This window comes from Oryzias latipes, chromosome 21 (genome assembly GCF_002234675.1).
Source record: "Oryzias latipes chromosome 21, ASM223467v1".
Classification (NCBI taxonomy): Eukaryota; Metazoa; Chordata; class Actinopteri; order Beloniformes; family Adrianichthyidae; genus Oryzias; species Oryzias latipes.
The window spans coordinates 15,602,281-15,621,630 of record NC_019879.2 but is presented as its reverse complement, the minus strand read 5'-3'; the positions used below and the strand labels follow the sequence as shown (position 1 = coordinate 15,621,630).

Here is a 19,350-nt window from a genome sequence, read left to right as displayed (position 1 = left end):
TGGCCGCTTCCATTTTACAGCTTTATCTATTTGTTCTTTCCCCCTTTGTCCTGCAGGTCTCGGGGCTTGCAAAACAGTCCCTTCTAATAGTTCTGAGAAGCTACAATTGTTATTTTAGTCCAACATTATCTCTCTATAATTAAACAATTAAAAACTAATATTTTCCATCTTAAAATTCCAGAAAAACAAACATGGTACTTGTAAGCTGTTAGCTGGTGTGCAATGAGGTTTGGCGGTTTAGTCACTGTTGACACAGCTGGTTGGAGTTTTTCCTGGCAGATCGGGAACCTTTTTGCCCTGTGGATCTAATTCTCTGTGCTGGCAGGTTTCAGGGTAATTCAAAACTCCCTGTGAACATGTACCTAATCTATCTCCCGGTGACTATGTCAAAGGCGGCTGTAATTGCTTCGAATCACCTTGTTTCAAGATGTGAGTGTGGGATGAACGGTTCAGGGTCAAGTGGTGATGCAGCAAAATCTCATTGAGCTGAATAGCTACAATGACACATGAACAGCATGTAAAGTAGCTCCACCGCAGAAGCATTATCACTAAGCTGTACAGATAGTCTTTTATATTCAAATAAGTTGTGTCTGTTTGAAAACCAGCAGAAACTCATAATTCAGTGAGATCAAAAGATTGCTTCAAAGCCCTGCCCTTATTTGGATCAAAACGCCGCAGAACGGGGACAGGCGGCCATAATTGTATGTTGCTGGTTGACCTAAATTCTATGTTGTAGATGGGTTGGGTGTACTACTACTGCAGTGTGAGTGGAGCCACATGGTGTTGGTGGGTGACAGAGGTTAACAGTGTGGTCTGAGACATGTCAAACCTCGTCACAGATTTTTAGACCACTGGTTTACGCAGCATGGACATTTATTTTATAGTGGTGAAATGTCTCAAAGGGTTTTCAGGGCTATTTGGTTGATCCAAAGCTGAAGAGATGTGGTAATTTAATGCATAGATGAATACATAATGATATTTTCTTGTTTATATGGAAATATTAGGATTGGACGTTGGATTTCTATGAATAGTTCATTTTATGTTGAAATAGCTTGTTTTTATGAGAATTTGTGTAAGATCATGTGTTTTGTGGGTTTTTAAAGTAAAAATGTTTGATAGTCATATGTTTGTAATAGCAGGCCGGACCTCCTTTAGCTTTTGGAAGGCTACTTGCTTTCTTGCTCTGTTTTAACATGGCTGCATTTTTTGTGGTGTCTCTTACCAAAATTGATCCCCGGTTTCAAGTTATTTTCACATTCTAACACTTCAGTCTTAAAGAAAATGGTGTTTTTAACATGGTCTTATGGCATTTTTCTTATGATGGAAGATATATATGAAAAAGCTCAATGGCTGGATAGCTCCAATATTGCTCGCCTTTTTACTGCACTGATAATGTTAGGTTGAAAATGTGAGGGACTGTAAGCTAGCGCCCCAAAGATGCAAATTTCTGATGAACTCCTGCCACTTTGGAGTAAATATGTCTTAGAAAACGAGACAGGTTTTTTGATTAAGGCTAAAATGGCATCATCATATTTAACCCTTGTGCTATCCTAGGCACTTTGACATTGGGAGTGATTCTGTTGCCTCTTTTTAACATTTAACATGGAGTCTTAAATAAAATGTGCTTTTCCCCTTTGTTCAAATTGAAACAATAAAATGTTTTTTTGATAATGACATGGGTACAGTATATTAGGACAATGCTGGGTCTGTGCTGTTACCCACGAGCTTAAATGTCTTGCCAGTGTTCCCAAACAGACCCGTCTCTCATTAAACCATACCAAAGAGATGTGGAAATGTCTGCCTTTGCCCTGATGACTCATGTACACCATTGACTGAGATGTTTCAACAAATGAACAGAACTCTGCTTCAGACCAGAGAAAGTGAATAAAACATGAGTTTGGTTAAAGTTCCATTCATCTTTACATTATGTCATGACGTAAGTTTGTCAGATGTAACTTTTTTTTAACATTGTCCTGTCCAACAGCTGAGCAAACAGATCAGAGCTGAAGGCCTCTTGTATTGGACAAATTTTACTGTTACAATATCAATTATGGATATTCTGACAAAAAGAGGGTATATTTGTATAAACCACTTTCGTATTTGAGACTAAACTTTATTTATGATAATTATATTTGTATGCATGCCTTGTTGGACCGGACGAAAGAAAAGAAGAGAGAGAGAGAGGGTGGGATGTTAGAGATGGGGTATAAGGGATTATAATCCGGAGGGGGGGTCGATAATACAGAGTCAAAACATAAGTGTGTCACAAGTAAAATGCCTGACTTAGGTCACAAGTCAAACAAAATAGTTTGCACACAACTATTTACAGATTGGAAGTATATTCATACAATAATGATGGAGTATTTATCTCACAATACTTATGCACACAGACAGGTACACACAGGATTTGCATTATCAATGCTCTTGAAGAGGGGTGTAAAAACAATAACCATGGTGAATAAGCGGGTGGGTTGAATGAATGTGTGCCTCGTAGAGTGTTCCTTTAATCACACTGAATACTCCAGCAAAGGCAGGAGACCCAGCAACCCACACCCCAGAGCCAGAGGAAGGCAGCGTAGCAACCCGGCTGATCCAGGCATCCAAGAGCCCCACAGTCAGACAAAGAACCGGGAACAGCCACCCTCTCGTGCACCGGACCCCCACCACGGAGACAATGGTCAAGTCCTGGCAGCCCCCTGGCCGAGGATTAGGAAGAACAGAGAGCGCCCGGAAAAGCCAGAGCCCCCGCCCCAGGCAGGGAACCGCCCAACCCTAAGGCGCTCCGGGCCCATACCCAAATCCCTGACTGCTTTAGACCAACGCCAGCGCCCAGACTAGAGGCACGCCACTGCCTAGGAGTCCTGAGGCCCTACCGACCACGAACCCCAGAGGCAGGCCAGGACAACCCTTGATTAGCCCGCACTGCACACTTATGCAACCTGCCCGTCAGCCGTACCGAGGACAAAATGGGGGAAGCGGCAGAAACCGACCGCCCGACTGGGAAGGCGGAGACAGGCGACCAGCAGAGACCCAAGACAGGGCCAAGGGACAGTGAGCCTGAGGACCAGGCTCTAGTTGCTTCGAGCAACAAAGGAAAGATTGGGTTGCTCGGCATGCCCAAAAAAGGGGCTCCAGCTTCGCACTCCCCCCCAGCCAACTGTCGTTGTGTCCTTGGGCAAGACACTTGACCCTCCTTGCCTCCAGTGTGGCTCCACTGGTGTGTGAATGTGTCCCGGTGATGGTCAAAGAGGTCGTAGTCGTGAACTGGCAGCCACGCCTCTGTCAGTCTGCCCCAGGGCAGCTGTGGCTACAACTGTAGCTTACCATCACCAAGTATGAATGAGGTGTGAATGAATAATGGACACAATGTAAGCACTTTGAGTGACTTGAAAAGCGCAGATAAATCCAATCCATTATTATTATTATTATTATTACCTTTGGCACACTAAATAATTATTTTTTTAATCAAATATGAATTATTTTCGCAGTTCATTTAGCTACCCGGAAGTTCAGTCCATGTGGGTGCCACCCATTCATTACCCAGAGTGTCTGCGTTTTACTCACAAAAACAAACAACATCTGAACTTTTGCAAAGCATATTGTGCATGTAAAGGAAAGTGTTTTTGCATATCACCACTAGGTCCACAGAGAAAGTGGTTGTGTGTGTTTGACTATGCAAACATTTACCTGGAAGAGTGTTGTTCTCACTTTGCGACGTCACAATGAGAGAACCCCCTTTTTTCTGGATTGGGAGGGGCTGGTGCTCAGAGAGCAGGGTTTTGGGGGAATACTCAGAAATGGGTTAATGGAGCAAAATACAGCTTTGGGGTTGTTTTTTCTGAACTCATTATAAATACCTCTAAATAAAACGACACAGGCTCTTTAAATTGACTTTTTTTTTTGCATAAAAATTGAAACGAAGATTAAAAACACTTTTCATTTGTGTCTGCCTCTGTTTTCGTCAGATGTAATGTTCAAAATTCATGTTTACACAGCTTGAACCAAGTTGCATTTATGTTTGTCTTTATTTACTATAGCTAACACACAAAAAACTATAACTACTGACTTTAGAAACACCGGTGCCCTCTTTGATGTCATGTTTCGCCTGGAGACTTTTCATTCATGCAATTTTGAGGTCAGTTTTATGGTTGACGTGTTCTTCAAAAGTTAGATCATTTTGTCAAGGTTGATGTTTTTGAGTCATGCATTCTTACTTTGTTCCATCTTTTTTGGCTGTAAGGTTGTTGTTTTTTCCTGCTTTTGAAACAAGGAACAAATATTTATGAAGAGTCAAAGTTCTTTTAGCTGGATGTTAATGCTGATGGTGCACTCTTTGATGTCTTGATGGAATACCCAACCAGGTGGATTTACTCTAAGAGGAAAGCGATATATCACAGTGGAAAGAACAAGAGGGCTGGGAAGGAAGAAAGGGTTTGGAAGAAACAGCAAAAGAAAGAGTAACGTGGATAAAGAAAAAAAAACACGAACATAGAGAGCCAACAAAAGGTGTGAATGATGATGACAGAGAGGAAGAGGATTGTTTAGGACATGTTTTGATGGTAAAATACAGTACATCCCTGTTTGTCCGTCGCATTGGACAGTAAAAACCCAGCCAAGGAAGTTATGTTGAAAATGGAATTTCCTCTAGAGCTGCATGTGTTTTAGGTTTGGCTGTTAAGAATTAATGTGATTTATTGTCCAAAGACAAAACAGACCCAAAAGCAAAACAGTGTTTTAACTGAAACACTAAAACTGGGGATTCATGCCTATGTGCTCACTCCGTCTACATTACATAGTTCAGATCAATCAAAGATGTGAATTGATAACTTTCTGTACTTAAACTCTTGACTTTGTAAATCTGAATTATGATCAAGAGAGCTTTAAGCTCCTAGTGTGTGGAAGAACTCACAAAACAGCGTCGTCAAAAAAACTGGCAGTGGAGTGGGCAAAAGTCTTTTGTGTAGCATCACAGGGACTTAAGACTAATGTCACAAGGTCATCTGTGAGAAATATTCCTGTCATGCTTTTCTCATTTGAGAAATAATTTCTCTGTGAACATGTGTGTGAGTCTTTGTGTAAAAAAAGAGGGAACAGTTTGTTCTAAATGGATTTAACTGTGACAGCTGGATTTAAGGCCTATCGTGTTTTTACTGCATCATGGGGAATTTAGTCTGAGGTGCAAGTAACGAAACACCACAAACACATATTTATAAAAAATGCCCCTTTCACCCTCTGCGGGTGGTTTCTCACCCAAGCTCGGGTCCTCTACCAGAGACCCGGGGGGTTGTATCTTAGCTGTCCCTCGCACTGCACTTTTCTGGTTTGAGATGAGATGTCTGAGGTCTTTCCAGGGATCTGTTGTGGCCACTCCTCCAGCTTGGGGGTTACGGCCCTGAGTGCTCCAATTACCCCGGGCACCACTGTCACCTTTACTTTCCATGCTATCCCCAGCTCTTCTCACAGTCCCTGGTATTTCTCCAGTTTCTCTTGTTCCTTCTTCCTGACATTGCCATTGCTTGGTACTGGCACATCCACAACATTTTATGTGTGTGTGTGTGTGTATATATATATATATATACACACACACACACATAAAATGTTGTGGATGTGGCACTACCAAGCAATGCAATGGCAATGTCAGGAAGAAGGATAATATATATATATATATATATATATATATATATATATATATATATAGTGGTTAGCGCTCTTGCCTCACAGCAAGAAGGCCCCCGGTTCAAGTCCCGGCTGGGGGACCTGAAAAACACATCAACAGGGGACATTTCTGTGTGGAGTTTGCATGTTCTCCCCGTGTATGCGTGGGTTTTCTCCGGGATCTCCGGCATCCTCCCACCGTCCAAAAACATGCTTCATAGGTTGATTGGCAACTCTAAATTGTCCATAGGTGTGATTGTGAGAGTGAATGGATGTGTGATTGAGGATATTCTACCCTGCGACAGACTGGCAACCAGTCCAGGGCATCCTTTGCCTACGCCCAAGTGGCCGGGATAGGCTCCGGCAACCCCGTGACCCCGAAAGGGAATAAACGGTAAAAGAAGATGAATGAATGTGTTTGAGTTTTGCATTCCTGACTTGCTTGATATGTTTTGTTCTTTTATAGATTAAGACTAACCTGATGACAAGTTGTGGACTTATATGTAGGTTCAATGGTCTGCAACAAAGCACATACGTTTTGTTTGTTTAACCTAATAGAAACCACATACTTTCTTCAGTAAAGTGAATATAAAGCTTCTGTTTCCCTACAATTTTTTTCTAGATTTGAATATGTATTGTCCTACATGAAAAATCTTGCTACATGCTACAGATTGTGTTTGACAATTGTTACGGCTTGTGTTGTCTTGTACATGAATCAATTGATTTATTATTTAAAACATATTACATATTCGGTAATAAGATTGATGTTTTTGTGCTCTTAAGTAAATTAGGCTAGTTAGAAGACTTATAGGTACTCACAAAAACACCAGAGATTATAGTGTGGTTGACCATTGTATTATAGTATTTTTTTTTTAGTCAGTGTGTCTTCCTTTATTCATATATTTTTATATTATACTTTTCAAAAGTATCACCTACATCACCTGCACATTAAATTATGGTCCATAATAGAAAGTTTAATTAATTAAGTGTAATTATTTGACTATTACAGATTGGGATGTCGATTTAAATGGGTTGACATAATACAATTTAATTTTCCTACAGGATTGATAAAGTTAATGTCAATTAATCAAAACTTAATCATTAATTTAAAGCAATTTAAGCGATTTAAAACACAATTTAAAAGTACAGAAGCCCACATTTCGTTATACAGTTATTAGACCAATCAAAGCAGATATGCTTAACCCTTGTGCTATCCTAGGTGCTATCCTTTGACATAGGGAGTGATACTTTTTAAACATCCCTTAACAGAGGCATGTCTTGTAAGAAGTAGAGGAAGAGCATGAAAGGAAAGTCCACAAAGAAAGAGTGAGTTTTCAAAAAGAAAAAGAGATAGGCAGTGTTTGCAGAGAGTGAAGCGGTTATGAGAAAGTACAGACTGATGCAAAGGAAAAAGTGTGGGGCTTAAAGAGGAGCCTCTGGCAGCCATTTGGTGAGGACAGGATGCAGCCGCACTAAAATACTAAAGCTCTGAGGTCAGACAAAATGTGGAGGCAATCATTTCTGTTTCTTGCCTGCAAGGGTCCTTCAAGTTTCCTATGAACTTAAAGGCTATGAACCTAAACATTATCGAGTTAATAGAAAATGAAAAAAGTCACACTGCCACTTTAAAAACTCAAAAATAACAGGGAATAGTTTGTAGTACAGAAATGACTTTTTATAACAAAAGAAAGTATATGAAAAATTTATTATGAATGCCTTTATTCTTATAATGTTATTTTTTCTTCTATTAACTCTTGTGCTTAGATGACCCCACCCTTACATAGACGTGTTCTCCCTACCATGACAAAGGTGGATAAAGGTGGAAAGATTTCATGTATTCCGTCAGTTTTTTGATGTAGTGTGTTTTATGGGGTTAAAAAGAGCCTACTTCACTGTATTTATTAAAATAATTTTTAAGTTTGTTTTTGGCTTTTATTAATAGGTTTCATAGAACATAAAGACAGCAGAAAGCTTACCTTGAATTATTTGGCTTTTAATCATTGGCCTCTCTTTCATTTAGAGAATTCTGGCATTTTCCAAAGCTGACTGTAAATAAATGTTTCTGATCAAACTCTAGAAAAACACTCAGAGTGAAAGGAGCACATGTGCAGAAAAGAAGCAGAGTGAAATGCTATCATCTCTCTATGTTTTATCAAGCAGCTAATGTTTGACTTCCCTTGTATAGACTCCACAGTTTATTCTCTCCCATCTGGTGATGTGCTCGGTTGATGTCAAACTGCAGGGCGCCCTGACCTTTTGTGTAGGCTAGCTGTCTGCTCTGGACAACTGGAATGTCAGACCTCACCATCTACCCATGTTGCCCACCTGATCCAAAAAGGAGCCAACCTAAATGTTTAATGCTCAGCTCTATACTACTCATTTCTGAACCCTATTTGTGGTATTTATGGATCCATATAATGAAGAAAAAACATACATAGTAATAATTTTTTTTGTGCTTTTACCTTAAAAACTCAAAATGGAAGTATTATGCAGTTTATTTATTTATTCAACCAAGGTTTTTCCAAGGTTCTGCAGAAAAACCTTACAAGATAAAATGTATTTCAGTTCAGATCATTGAAATACAATTAATTATAAGGCTGGATTGTCTTAATGAACTGGTTCCAGTAAAGGATTCTCAGTAATCCTCACACTGAAAAGCAAAAGGTAAAAGTGCAGAGGACACTTGCCTCTAAATTGAGAATTTTGAAGAAACCTCCAGCAGAACTAAACTCTAGGTGACTATAGTGAGAGGTCAGGAATTAAAGAAACCCGGCAAACACGAAAAAACACTGGAACATCTGTCGTAAGATAAACAACAATAGTCTCTGCAGCAATGACAAAACTGGAAGCAGAAAGTCAAACTCTCTCAAAACCCTGGAATATTTGTTATAAGACAAAAGAAACAACTTTCATACTTTCCACACTATAAGGCACTCTGAAAATCCTGTTTTTTTCAAAAATCAAAAGTGCACCATTTTAATCTGGACCGCCTTACGTATGTATTAATTCTGGTTGTGTTTACTGATGTTGAAGCGATTTTAAGAGGTACACGGCGTTCTGTCAAATTGTCAGTCTGTTTTTTTACATGCAGGTTTGTGTGGTATTACGCACTACGCAGCTAACTATAGCGTTGTCAGACTGTTTTTTTATATGTGTTACTAACAAGGTTGTGAGTCAGCGTAGTCACAGCAACATTTGTTTTAGGAGTATCAATCATTTTTTTTCATGTTACAAACAAGGGTGGTGGTTACAGGTATTGTAGTTAAGCTAAAGTGTAGCGTGTCACAAAAGAATTCCAGAGTTACTGTGAACACAGTTGATGTAGTCTGTCTGACAGATTTATCTCTGACTCCTTTGTTTCCCAGTTTATGGTTCAGTTTAAGGTTTAAAACAAACTATTCATTGACAGTGTGCCCCATAGTGCAGGAAGTACAGTAAATCACTACAACACAAAGAGAACATAATGAACAGGCAAAGGCAGCACAAGCATCTGCAAGTACAAGTATTGTGTTAAAGCCCAAATCCTGATTACACCGACTACATTGATGGTTTGATCTCCATTACAGTGAAAAGTAGCAAAACAAGCGTTGACCAACAGATTGTTTACATTTGTTGTGAGTTTTGTTTGCTAACCTAGTAGAGTGAATGGGAGGTCATTTAAAAACATGTCAGAAACTTTTAGAAATTGGCACTTAGATTCAGCTAAAGAAAGAATCCTTATTGTAACACTTGGACAAGCAGTTTGAATAGTTAGCCTGCTGTTTTTCTGCTTTGTGTAACATTGCCTTTAAAAGCTCAAGCTGACCTTGAGGAAGCAGCCCAAAAAATGTTAGAAAGGAGACAGTGATATCTGAACTATTTGCTGCAGTTACTTTCAAGTCTAAAAGCTGCAAAGGAAACAGCCCATCATGCACCAATCAGCACAACGACTGACTTAGCTCAATATATTACAAAACAATTAATTGTCGTAGTTAAAGTTAAAGTTCTTGTTAGACTCTTTTTTTTTTTAATGCAATTTGAAGATTAGAATTTACCATTTATTTTGCGCCAAAGATGTATATAAAGTAATGTTATTAACTAAGTGTTTTAAATTTGTGTAGTGTTGTGACATAGACCTGCCTTAGATTTGTTGTCACTGGGTTGTGCAGTGCTTTAAAACAGATTTTATTGAAGGTTATGAGTGTCCATTGATTGCACTGCTAAACATCTGTTTGAGATAAAAACAAATAAAATGTACCTAAATGAAGGTCATACATAGCCTGAGTTGCATTGTGGGACATGGTGTAAAGCTTTTGATGATTGAGCACACGCCTCAGTTTTAAATTTTTAATCCGACCCTGGTGACACTCTGGGTTCAGACCTCAGAGTTCGGATCTGCTTCATGCTGAGCACATCATTGACTGCCTGCAGCCTCATCGTTAAAGCAGCTTGTAATTCTCTAATTATTCATTTTGCAGCGTGGCGTCTGGCATTTAGCTCGTTTACATCATCATGAAACTTCCATATGACCCCCCACACCCATACAAAGCTTTGCAGATTTTATCTACTGAGCTGCAGGGGAATGGCTGCAACAGGTTTTTTCCACATCAATTAAGTTGTTGTGTTGCGTGTTTAAAATATTTTTTTCGTTGGTTTGTACAATTTATAGGGTCTGGATGAATTTGTCCCAAGATTACCTTTATTTTTTAAAGCGTACTTTATGGTCTAGGCTTTTACGTTACTTTCAACAAGACAGATGTCTAGCCCATTTCAAATAAATACTTATGACGTAAAACCAAATAAAAATGAAGATTAGTAAACTGCAATTGTGATGCAGTCTTTTCTAAACCTTAGTCACTGAAACAGGATTAACTAGTTTTAGTCGGTCTATTTAAAGATTTTTACCAAGTTAACCCTTGTGCCATCCTAGGCACTTTAACATGGGGAGTTGGGTCATCTAGACCCACTAGACAGGGCGCTGAACCTTTTTTCTTCACTGATTTGTGAACCTCACTGGTGTCCAATGATTACATGAAATCTTTCCACCTTTATCCACCTTTGTCATGGTAGGAATGACATGTAAATGTAAGGGTGGCGTCATCTAAGATAGCACAAGGGTTAAACAACCCATTTCATTACAAAATTCCCCTATCCATCCATGTTTTAAACCCACTAAATCCTCTTTGGGGTCTCTAGGTTGCCGGAGCCTATCCCAACTACGACCGGATGAAAGCAGGGTCATAAAAAGAATTTAGTTAATTGAAAAGAAAAAGGGGTGCTTCACTTAATTTTTACTAAAAGTGCACCAGATCACCTTTTAAAAAAAAGCTGTTTAATAGTGCTCCCTTGTTTATCACGGAGTTGCATTCTAAAAATAACCCATGATAGTTGAAATTCACTCACTACACACTTTATCCACTTTTTTCAGACAGACATGAACAATTTTACACTTTTCTTTCTTGTTGAAACTCTCAAAGTTAAAATCTTTGTGGAAAAAAAGTCCTTTATTGTAAATTGAAAAAAAGATCGCTCGCAATTGAAGAGTTCTGCAGATTTTGAGAGCTGTACAAATCTGTATAGGAGACACAGCATAAAAGAGATTGACTGACACGGTCTTCAGCCAATCAGGATGCATAAAACAGTTTACTATTAAAAAAATATTCAAAAGCATGCAAAAATGCAAAAAAATTAGCAAAATGGCAAGACCGAAAGGTGAACCACGATATATTCAGGGGCCACTAGTCCTGTTCTGAGCAGACACAACACAAAAAAGGCTAGTTAGCCGTTATAAACATGAAAGAAATGCCAAACAACTTGCTTTCAAGTTGTTCAAGTTGCTTTCAAGCTTTGCTGTGAACGTAGCTTTACAGTCACACCTGCTACAGGTTTAGCTGACCACCATGTGTCCATCCATTTAGTTGTTGATCTTCAAACGATCAAAGCCTCAATCGGTTTAAACATTTTTTTTCAAAATTTTCAAAGTAAGAGCGTTTCATTTAAAATTCCTTAATTTTTTTTTTGAACGAATAAAAAAATAAATAAAAAAATAAAAAATGATGGATTAATATCATTAGGGATCATCTTTAGGGGTACCTATTTGTTTCTTCAGGTTAAAATGACGACATTTCTAAAATGTTCTGCTTTGTATGTCTAAGTTATGTATAACACAACTTATTAGTGTCATAACAGCTTCTTCTCTGAAATATAATATATTATGTGAAGCTTGAAGAAAACAGAGAGAAAAGTCAGTCGTCACAAAGAGCTAAAAACAGGAGAGGTTATAAATCATCTGGACCCAAACCTTCTTAAAGTCAAAAATGCAAGGAGCAGCTCCATAGCTGTTGCTGCCCCTTTAAAAACACTGGGGTTGGGGGGCCTGTTGATGGAAAAGCCTAGACATGTAATCAGCAAGCTGCTTATTCGTTTTAACTTTCCTGGCCTGAGCTTCCTCCCTTTGCGATTCAGAGCTTTGTTTTAGGAAACGCAGCCAAAGAGCGTGTTCAAACTGGAGCTGAGACTTTAAAGCCATCACACCAGGCTGCACATCTTTAATGAATATTAAACAAGCTGAATGTGTTTGGCAGACATCAGTAAATCCTCTTAAAGGACGCAGCTAGCGTGATGTTCATAGGAAGTCATGTTGAGACAAAACTCCTAAATCAATCAGTTTTTGGGATATAAACCCCTCCAGAACCAGAATGATTGCAGAGCCTTTTTTGGGGTGGGGGGGGGGGGGGGGGGGGGGAGGGGCAGCTTTATCAGCAGGCCAGGTATCAGGCTGAGATCGAGGGCCTTAACGGAGGGATGATTTATGTTTTGCCCCTACACCAGGGGCTTTAGAGCAGGAAGGAGCAGCTGCAGCAGAGCCGCTCGGCAGCAGCTGTAACTCATCTGGACAAGGACCCTGGACATTAACCATGTCTACTCTCACTGCAGCACAGAACTCTGCCTGGATGGTTGCTATTATACTACACACTCAAAAAAGGATGCCAAGAGGATGAAAAAAATTAAAAAATGGTTTCCATCAGGTCCTTTTCAAAACCCTGATTTCTGAGTTTTCCCAAAAGACATTTCCTTATGGGTTCCCATATTAATCCAAGGAAAAATCCATACACTTTTGTCTCATTTAACATCTGTCAGCTATAACAAAGGGCTAGAATCTTTGCGTTTTACCCATGCTTGACGTGAACTACCAGCGCAAAAAAATGTTTTTTTTAACGATGTTTCGTTTGCAAATTGATAGCTGCAGAGCAGACGTATGATTCCAACTAAGGAGACAAACCAGTTGTCCTCTTTGCCAACTGTTGGAAAGTTCAGATCCAGAAGTGTGCAACAGGAACCCCAACTATGAGTCATGGAAAAGCGCAGATCCTGCAACAAATTAGCTGGGGGGGAGGGGGGTGAAACCTGACTCTAGTCTTCTAGAACAAGCATTGTGGTTTTTTTATCTTGGTTTTCTTTTACAAACCACACCTCTTTTCCAGTGAGTTTCATAACTCAGTTTTGGGTGATTCCCACAACTTGGAGGAAATTTCTAATGAACTCCTGCTGCTCTGCAGAAACTATGTCCTAGAAAACAACACTGTTTTTTTGATTTTGGCTAAAAATGGCATCATCGTAATTAACAGACCTCTGGAAACGCTTTTCCAATAGGGCAAAAGATCATTGGGGTGGGACTTTAGATCTTTTAAACCTAAACAGAAAAAAGTTAGCTCTCAAACTTTGTGATTCTGTCAACCTGGAAGGGTTTGATGTTTCTGTTTAAAAGGTCAAGTTTTACATCATCCATTCCTCCATTTTTATTTGACAAAAAATCTACTAACTTATAAGAGAATATCTTCACTACAAATTGTCCAGCTCTTCTTTTTTTGTGTTCTCATCTGTATGGTTACAGTTTAGACAGTGGAATGTAACCGGCTGCTGACAGCAGGAAAATTTCACCGCTGGGCTGCGTCATGTTTGCCGTGTCTCCAAATACTCTGCGGTTGACGGAGCATGGACGACTGAGAAAACACACCTTCAGGATGCATTTGCTTCTTAAAGTGTTGATCTTGTGAGATACACAGCTGGAGAGGAGAAGCATGAAGACAAAGAGCCAGTAGCCAAAGGCTGTTGGATGTTACAGGAGGGAAGGTTATAACTGTGAGATCTTTGTTTGAGTTTAAAGAAGGAGACGCTGCCTCTCAAAGAGAGAAAAGCTCTAAAGATCCTTGCACAAAGTTATTAGTTTTGTTATTGAGGCCCACTCTGATCATTTTTTGATCTATTTAAAAAGTGTTCTCAGTGGTCTTTTAATTATGATTTAGAAGTTTTTATCCTAAATCAAAAAGCCTGTGGTAGTTTCTGCAGAGCAGCTTTTGACCAAAATGCAGACCAATTTTGATTGACAACGATATGAATAAAGAAATACTCAGAAATGCAATTTTCAGCTTAATTTTCTTTATGTATGTCCTCCACCATTAGACAAATACCACAAGAACTTGTTAAAAACACCAAAAACATAATTTTCATCTGAGTTGGTCTTTAATAGTTGATTGTTTAAGTGCACAAAGTTGAACACAAAATTCTTCATTTTCAAGTATGTCTAACTGAAAGGGGGTGCTGGTTGAAAAACCCCACTTAGTTGTGACATTGAATGTGTTGAGCGCTTGAATGTCTGATTACATTTTTCATTTTTGCATTATCACAGTCGGAGGTTTCTTTAATTAAGGGAGTGGACTCTCTTTTCTCAGCACGTCATATCTTATATGAAATTAAAGTCCTCTGAGATCTAGCAAAATAAAACTGGCTTTAAAGTCTTTCTTTTTCGACTCACCCACAGTGCAACCTTGGATCAAACTGAAATGTATAAATAACCTTTTTTTTTATTATGTATGAAAGTTTAATATGAGCAAGATGACAGTACATGTTGAAAAATGCATCATGACCTATACAGCTTAAAGAAAAGAAGACTACAATCATCACAAGGTGACTTGGTTTAAAAAGTTGCTTTCAAATAAGCCTAAAGTGCTTCATCCTTTAGTCAAAAAAGACCAACATAACAGATGTCTAAGCACAAATGGCGTATACTTATGTAGTCCTTCTCTATCTTTCATAAGAGCCTTTACAGTCACAGTCCCATTCACACATGCATACACACCGGTGCCAACCTACAACCGCCTGGAGCAATGTGTGATTTAGTGTCCTGCCTGAGGGTACTTCCACACATGGGCGCACAAGGCAGGAACCAAACCTGCAATCTTTCAATCAGAGGTCGACTGCTCTACCTGTGCACAACGTTCTCCATAATTCATAGCATGGGGTACATCATATGGGCAGAAATCCTTAATGCACATTGCCAAGCATGGTGGTGGAAGGCTCATGGTTTGGGCTAATTTCAGAGCTCTGGGAGTATTTCATCAGACCATGAACTCCTGTCTGTGTGTGTGTGTGTGTGTGTGTGTGTGGGTGTGTGTGTGTGTGTGTGTGTGTGTTTGTGTGTCTGAATGAAAAAGAAACAGCATACACGACGAAAATATTCACAACAGAAAAGTCTGCTCAAGTGTTGTGGTGGGATCTTCAGAGAGCCGAGCATAAACCCTACTAAAATCTGTGTTTATAGGATAACTTTGACGTTATGACTTAAAGAGGATTTGTGAACTAAAAGTGATATTTTAGGCTTCTGCTGTTAGAATAGATGTGTGATGTTTAAATGGCATTTTTCATTTAATATTGTACAAAAATTTGCTTATTTCCATAAACTTGTATTATAAATTTTCATGTGACTACAGCAGCAAATGATTATTATTCAGGAAAGTAAGTCAGACTTCATTATTGTAAACCTTTGGAATCCATCGTGGCAAATCTAAAGGCTTCCCTGAAATTTGGATTCAAACTCTCCAACATAACTGCAAAAACTCAGATGTTGGAACATGAATTTAGTGTTTTTAAAGTTGCTCAAACTGTATTGTGAAAGATCTGAATCTTGTCTTCGGTGCATTGGCCTTAAGAACATTAAGTATTAATCTCTCAATTCTGTAGCTGTCATACTGACTGCTGGAGTTGGAAGCTCATAGCTGCCCTCTACTGCTCAACCTGAGAACAGACAGAAGCCCCAACCTTCACTCACTTCAGGGTTGAGGAACTCGGTTTAGGGTACAAACAAATTGGGGTCACGATGAAAGGATCATGTATAGAGAATGTTCATAGATATTACTTTGATGACAACGTTGTGTGTTGTTGGGCAAATACCTGAATGTATTGGACAACATGAGTCACAAGATCTGCTTCCTTGGGAGTTGCAGGTTTTTTCCTCTGAAAGGGAGTCCGTTTTGTGAGTGGTTACCTCTGGAGGAAATGAGCTCATGTCTTGACTGCAGGAGACCTCTCTGCAACGGAGGATCACATTTCTCAGTCTTCTTTTTTTCTACTAAGCAACACGTGGTGGAAACCTGTGTTTCCCATTACATGCATGTTTGCCTTTCCACCGTTTGATTCCCTGAAATCCCTTTTTTGATTCAATTTCCTCTGATTCTATGAGAATAAAATAAATGCTGTCGTTTCCTGCTGGTTAGAAGACTGATTTGCTCTGAATTTGCAAAGATAAATTTCTCCTCATTTAAATGAAAAGAACCAGCCACATTTTCTCTTTAAACATTTAGCCTGCAAATTACTTGTGTGTTTCTTTGATAGTACACAGTCAGTTGTGTTGTATTCATGGGCATGTGGTTGTATTTTCTTTTTGAGAAAAAAAAAACAACTAAAAGTGTCCTCACTTTGTGTGTCCAGAAGATGAGAAGGATTGTATTGCAGACGGTCAGACATACAACAACAAGGACATTTGGAAGCCGGAGCCATGTCGAATTTGTGCCTGCGACAACGGTCGCGTCATCTGCGATGAAATCCAGTGTGAAGAGCTGAGAAACTGTGATGGGGTGATCATCCCAGAAGGGGAGTGTTGCCCTGTTTGTCAGGGTGATAGCCCCGATCAAGGTGAGCAAGCTGCAGTTTCATATGGGGGATAGTCAGAAGAAATGAGTTGAAGGTTTACTACATATACTGTCATGATAAAATTATTACTTCAGTATACACGAGTAATGACTAAATGAGTAATGAGTATTGCACTGTAAAATGTTGCAGAACATTTGTTTGGTAATCTCTTAAAAACTTAGGAAAATATTTATATATAGAGAGAAAACAAAAAAAACTTTAAAGAATTTTCAAGGAACGACTGTCGCTCTGTAGAAACTATGCCCTTGGAAACAAAAGGTATTTTGATTTTGACTAAAAACAGTTGTGAAATAGATCAAAAGATAATTGGAATGGGACCTTAAAGACAGATGAACTTTGATAAGTAAATCATAGTTCCCCCTGACCTCGTTGATTTAGTTGCTTACCTCAAATTAAGAGCACAATATGGGAATAATGTTGATTTTGAGGATTTACTGACAAGATCTTGTTTCGTTTCTCCAAATAGGCAATGGTCGAGTCGCTAAGGTAAGTGTCAGCTTCGTGAGACCAGCCGCCATAACATTGCTGTTTGTTTTATCATAGTTTGTTCATTAAAGGTTCTTTATGTTTATTCAGGGCCAGAAAGGAGAACCTGGAGATGTTCCACTAGTGAGTCTTTGTTAAACACAGCTTTTAAAGACTTCCAGTTTAATGCAGCAGATGAATGAAGTTTTAGTGATGTCTTCCTGCAGGTGACAGGCATCAGAGGACGCCCTGGACCCATGGTGAGCCTTACCGAGTGGAATCTCAACTCTTTTATTTCTGAAGGTTTCCGTTGGATCTTAATCCACATCAGTTGACACCAGATGGCACAAGAGGGCAGTTACCTCCTGGGTGACCTCACCTTGAAAGGATGACTGCACTGCTTTGGGAGCAATTCTCCTGATCAGAACTGCTATGAATGTTGATATTCTAACATTTGACACAACAGCAATATAAATATATTTTATATACGTCATGTTCATCTTTTCAGGGTCCTCCAGGCTCTCCAGGAGACAGAGGACTGCGCGGGCACAAAGGAAGGCCTGTATGTGACACAAAGAGATGCCACACTCAACTTAAACATGATAAATAATTGTAATAGTTTTTTGATCTACAGTTCCCCAAAATGGAAAATAGTCTACAATAAATATATTATACATAAATTCATAAAATAATCTCAGTCAAGGATCTAAGTGATATGTGTAAACATGTTGATTCCAAAGTAGGATAATTTTTCATTTAAAATTCCTGAGCATCATTCTCATGACAGGTGAATGTTTTCTTAACTGAGGTCATGGGAATAACCCCCCTCCCTGACTAACTAACTGAAAGGTCGTCCTTAGAAAGAAAAAAAAAACTAAACTCAGAGCTGTTTAGTTGAATGGAAAGGAACCAAATCAAATCAAATCAAATTAAATCATCAAAATCTCATCTAATCCAACCCAATTCTATCTAATTCCAGATATCCCATCCAATCTGATCTGACCAGCTCTAATCGAATTGAATCGAATCAAATCGAATCAAAACAAATCTAATCTAATCTAATCTAATCTAATCTAATCTAATCTAATCTAATCTAATCTAATCTAATCTATAATAAAGATCTTCTTTTTAAATTCACAATAATAGAATTAGATGTGCTCTTTGCCATTGAAGCATTGATCAGCAAATCAGTAAAAAAAAAAAAATCTTCCTTTTACTTTCAGGGATTGCGAGGCCCTCCAGGCTTTGATGGAGAGCCTGGTATACCCGGTCAGCCTGGTGAACCGGGACCCCCAGGTCCTCCTCCACAACATGTAAGATGCATATAATTTCTGTGATATCAGAATCACATGTAGACTATATGCTGGCATGAAATGACCTTTAATTCCTCTGTAGGGAGTGGGAGGCTACATGGCAGAAGGATTTGGTGGGAAAACTGGACCTCAAGCCATGCTGAATGGAGCAAGGGTAAGAAGACGTCTGGAAATGTGATTTTAATAAATCTGATGGTCTTTTATTTGCTGAACAACAAAGAGTGGAGCAGTTATTTACCATTTATCCCAATTGAGCATCACTTGAAAATGGCCACAGAGGCTTGACAGGTTCTGTGTTTTAGTAAGTCACTTCTGATAATTAGAGAGACATGCTGCAGTAAAGAAGCAGGGATGTTGTTGGTTGAGCATCCACACAAATTTCCTGACCTCCAACAGAACTTTGCGATATAATGAGTTAATCAGTAAAGTTCAGATTATGAAGTAGTGATCCAACTGAGTTTCAAAGAGAGGCTGACTTTTTAAAAAGTTTCCTTTGCAGACTTTTACACCACTGTAAAACATGAAGGGACAAAATGTATTTTAAGAAATAAACTGTAGATAGATAAAAATGTAAAAATTTATGATCGGACTTCATGTTTTACTATCACAATTAAAAATGATTAAAAGTACCCAGCTGCTTAAAGCTGCTCTTATATTTATTTATTGTCAGAAGACATTATTGTTCTTGCAGGACATCCTCTAAATCTTCCACATGGAGGTCTTTGGCGGCGTTTGAAACTCCGCACACCCTTGCAGTGATTCTCTACCAGACTGTCTCTCTCCTGTAATGAAGAATTGCCTTAGCTTATTTTCTTTTAAGGTACCACCTAACTCTTATCCATAGGGAAAAGGTTTGACTTCTCAATTGACCCTTTAACTACTCAACCAAGACAAAATGCATTTATTTATTTATTTATTTTTGCTGCTTATTGCCTTTGGGGAGTAATAA

General features: G+C 38.9%; 1 protein-coding gene across 2 annotated transcripts in view; it reads left to right on the top strand.

The window, feature by feature from the left end:
- The window catches only part of col5a2 (collagen type V alpha 2 chain), a 41,959-nt gene that overhangs the window by 4,931 nt on the left and 17,678 nt on the right, over nt 1–19,350 (top strand). Inside the window, exons 2-8 of one of the 2 annotated variants that reach the window (XM_020712869.2) lie at nt 16,402–16,605; nt 17,090–17,109; nt 17,200–17,232; nt 17,316–17,348; nt 17,597–17,650; nt 18,312–18,401; nt 18,484–18,555. In XM_020712869.2, coding sequence (XP_020568528.1) covers nt 16,402–16,605; nt 17,090–17,109; nt 17,200–17,232; nt 17,316–17,348; nt 17,597–17,650; nt 18,312–18,401; nt 18,484–18,555 — 506 coding nt within the window. Of the gene's footprint in view, nt 1–16,401; nt 16,606–17,086; nt 17,110–17,199; nt 17,233–17,315; nt 17,349–17,596; nt 17,651–18,311; nt 18,402–18,483; nt 18,556–19,350 lie in introns of both variants that reach the window. The other variant, XM_020712868.2, reaches the window with a different exon arrangement.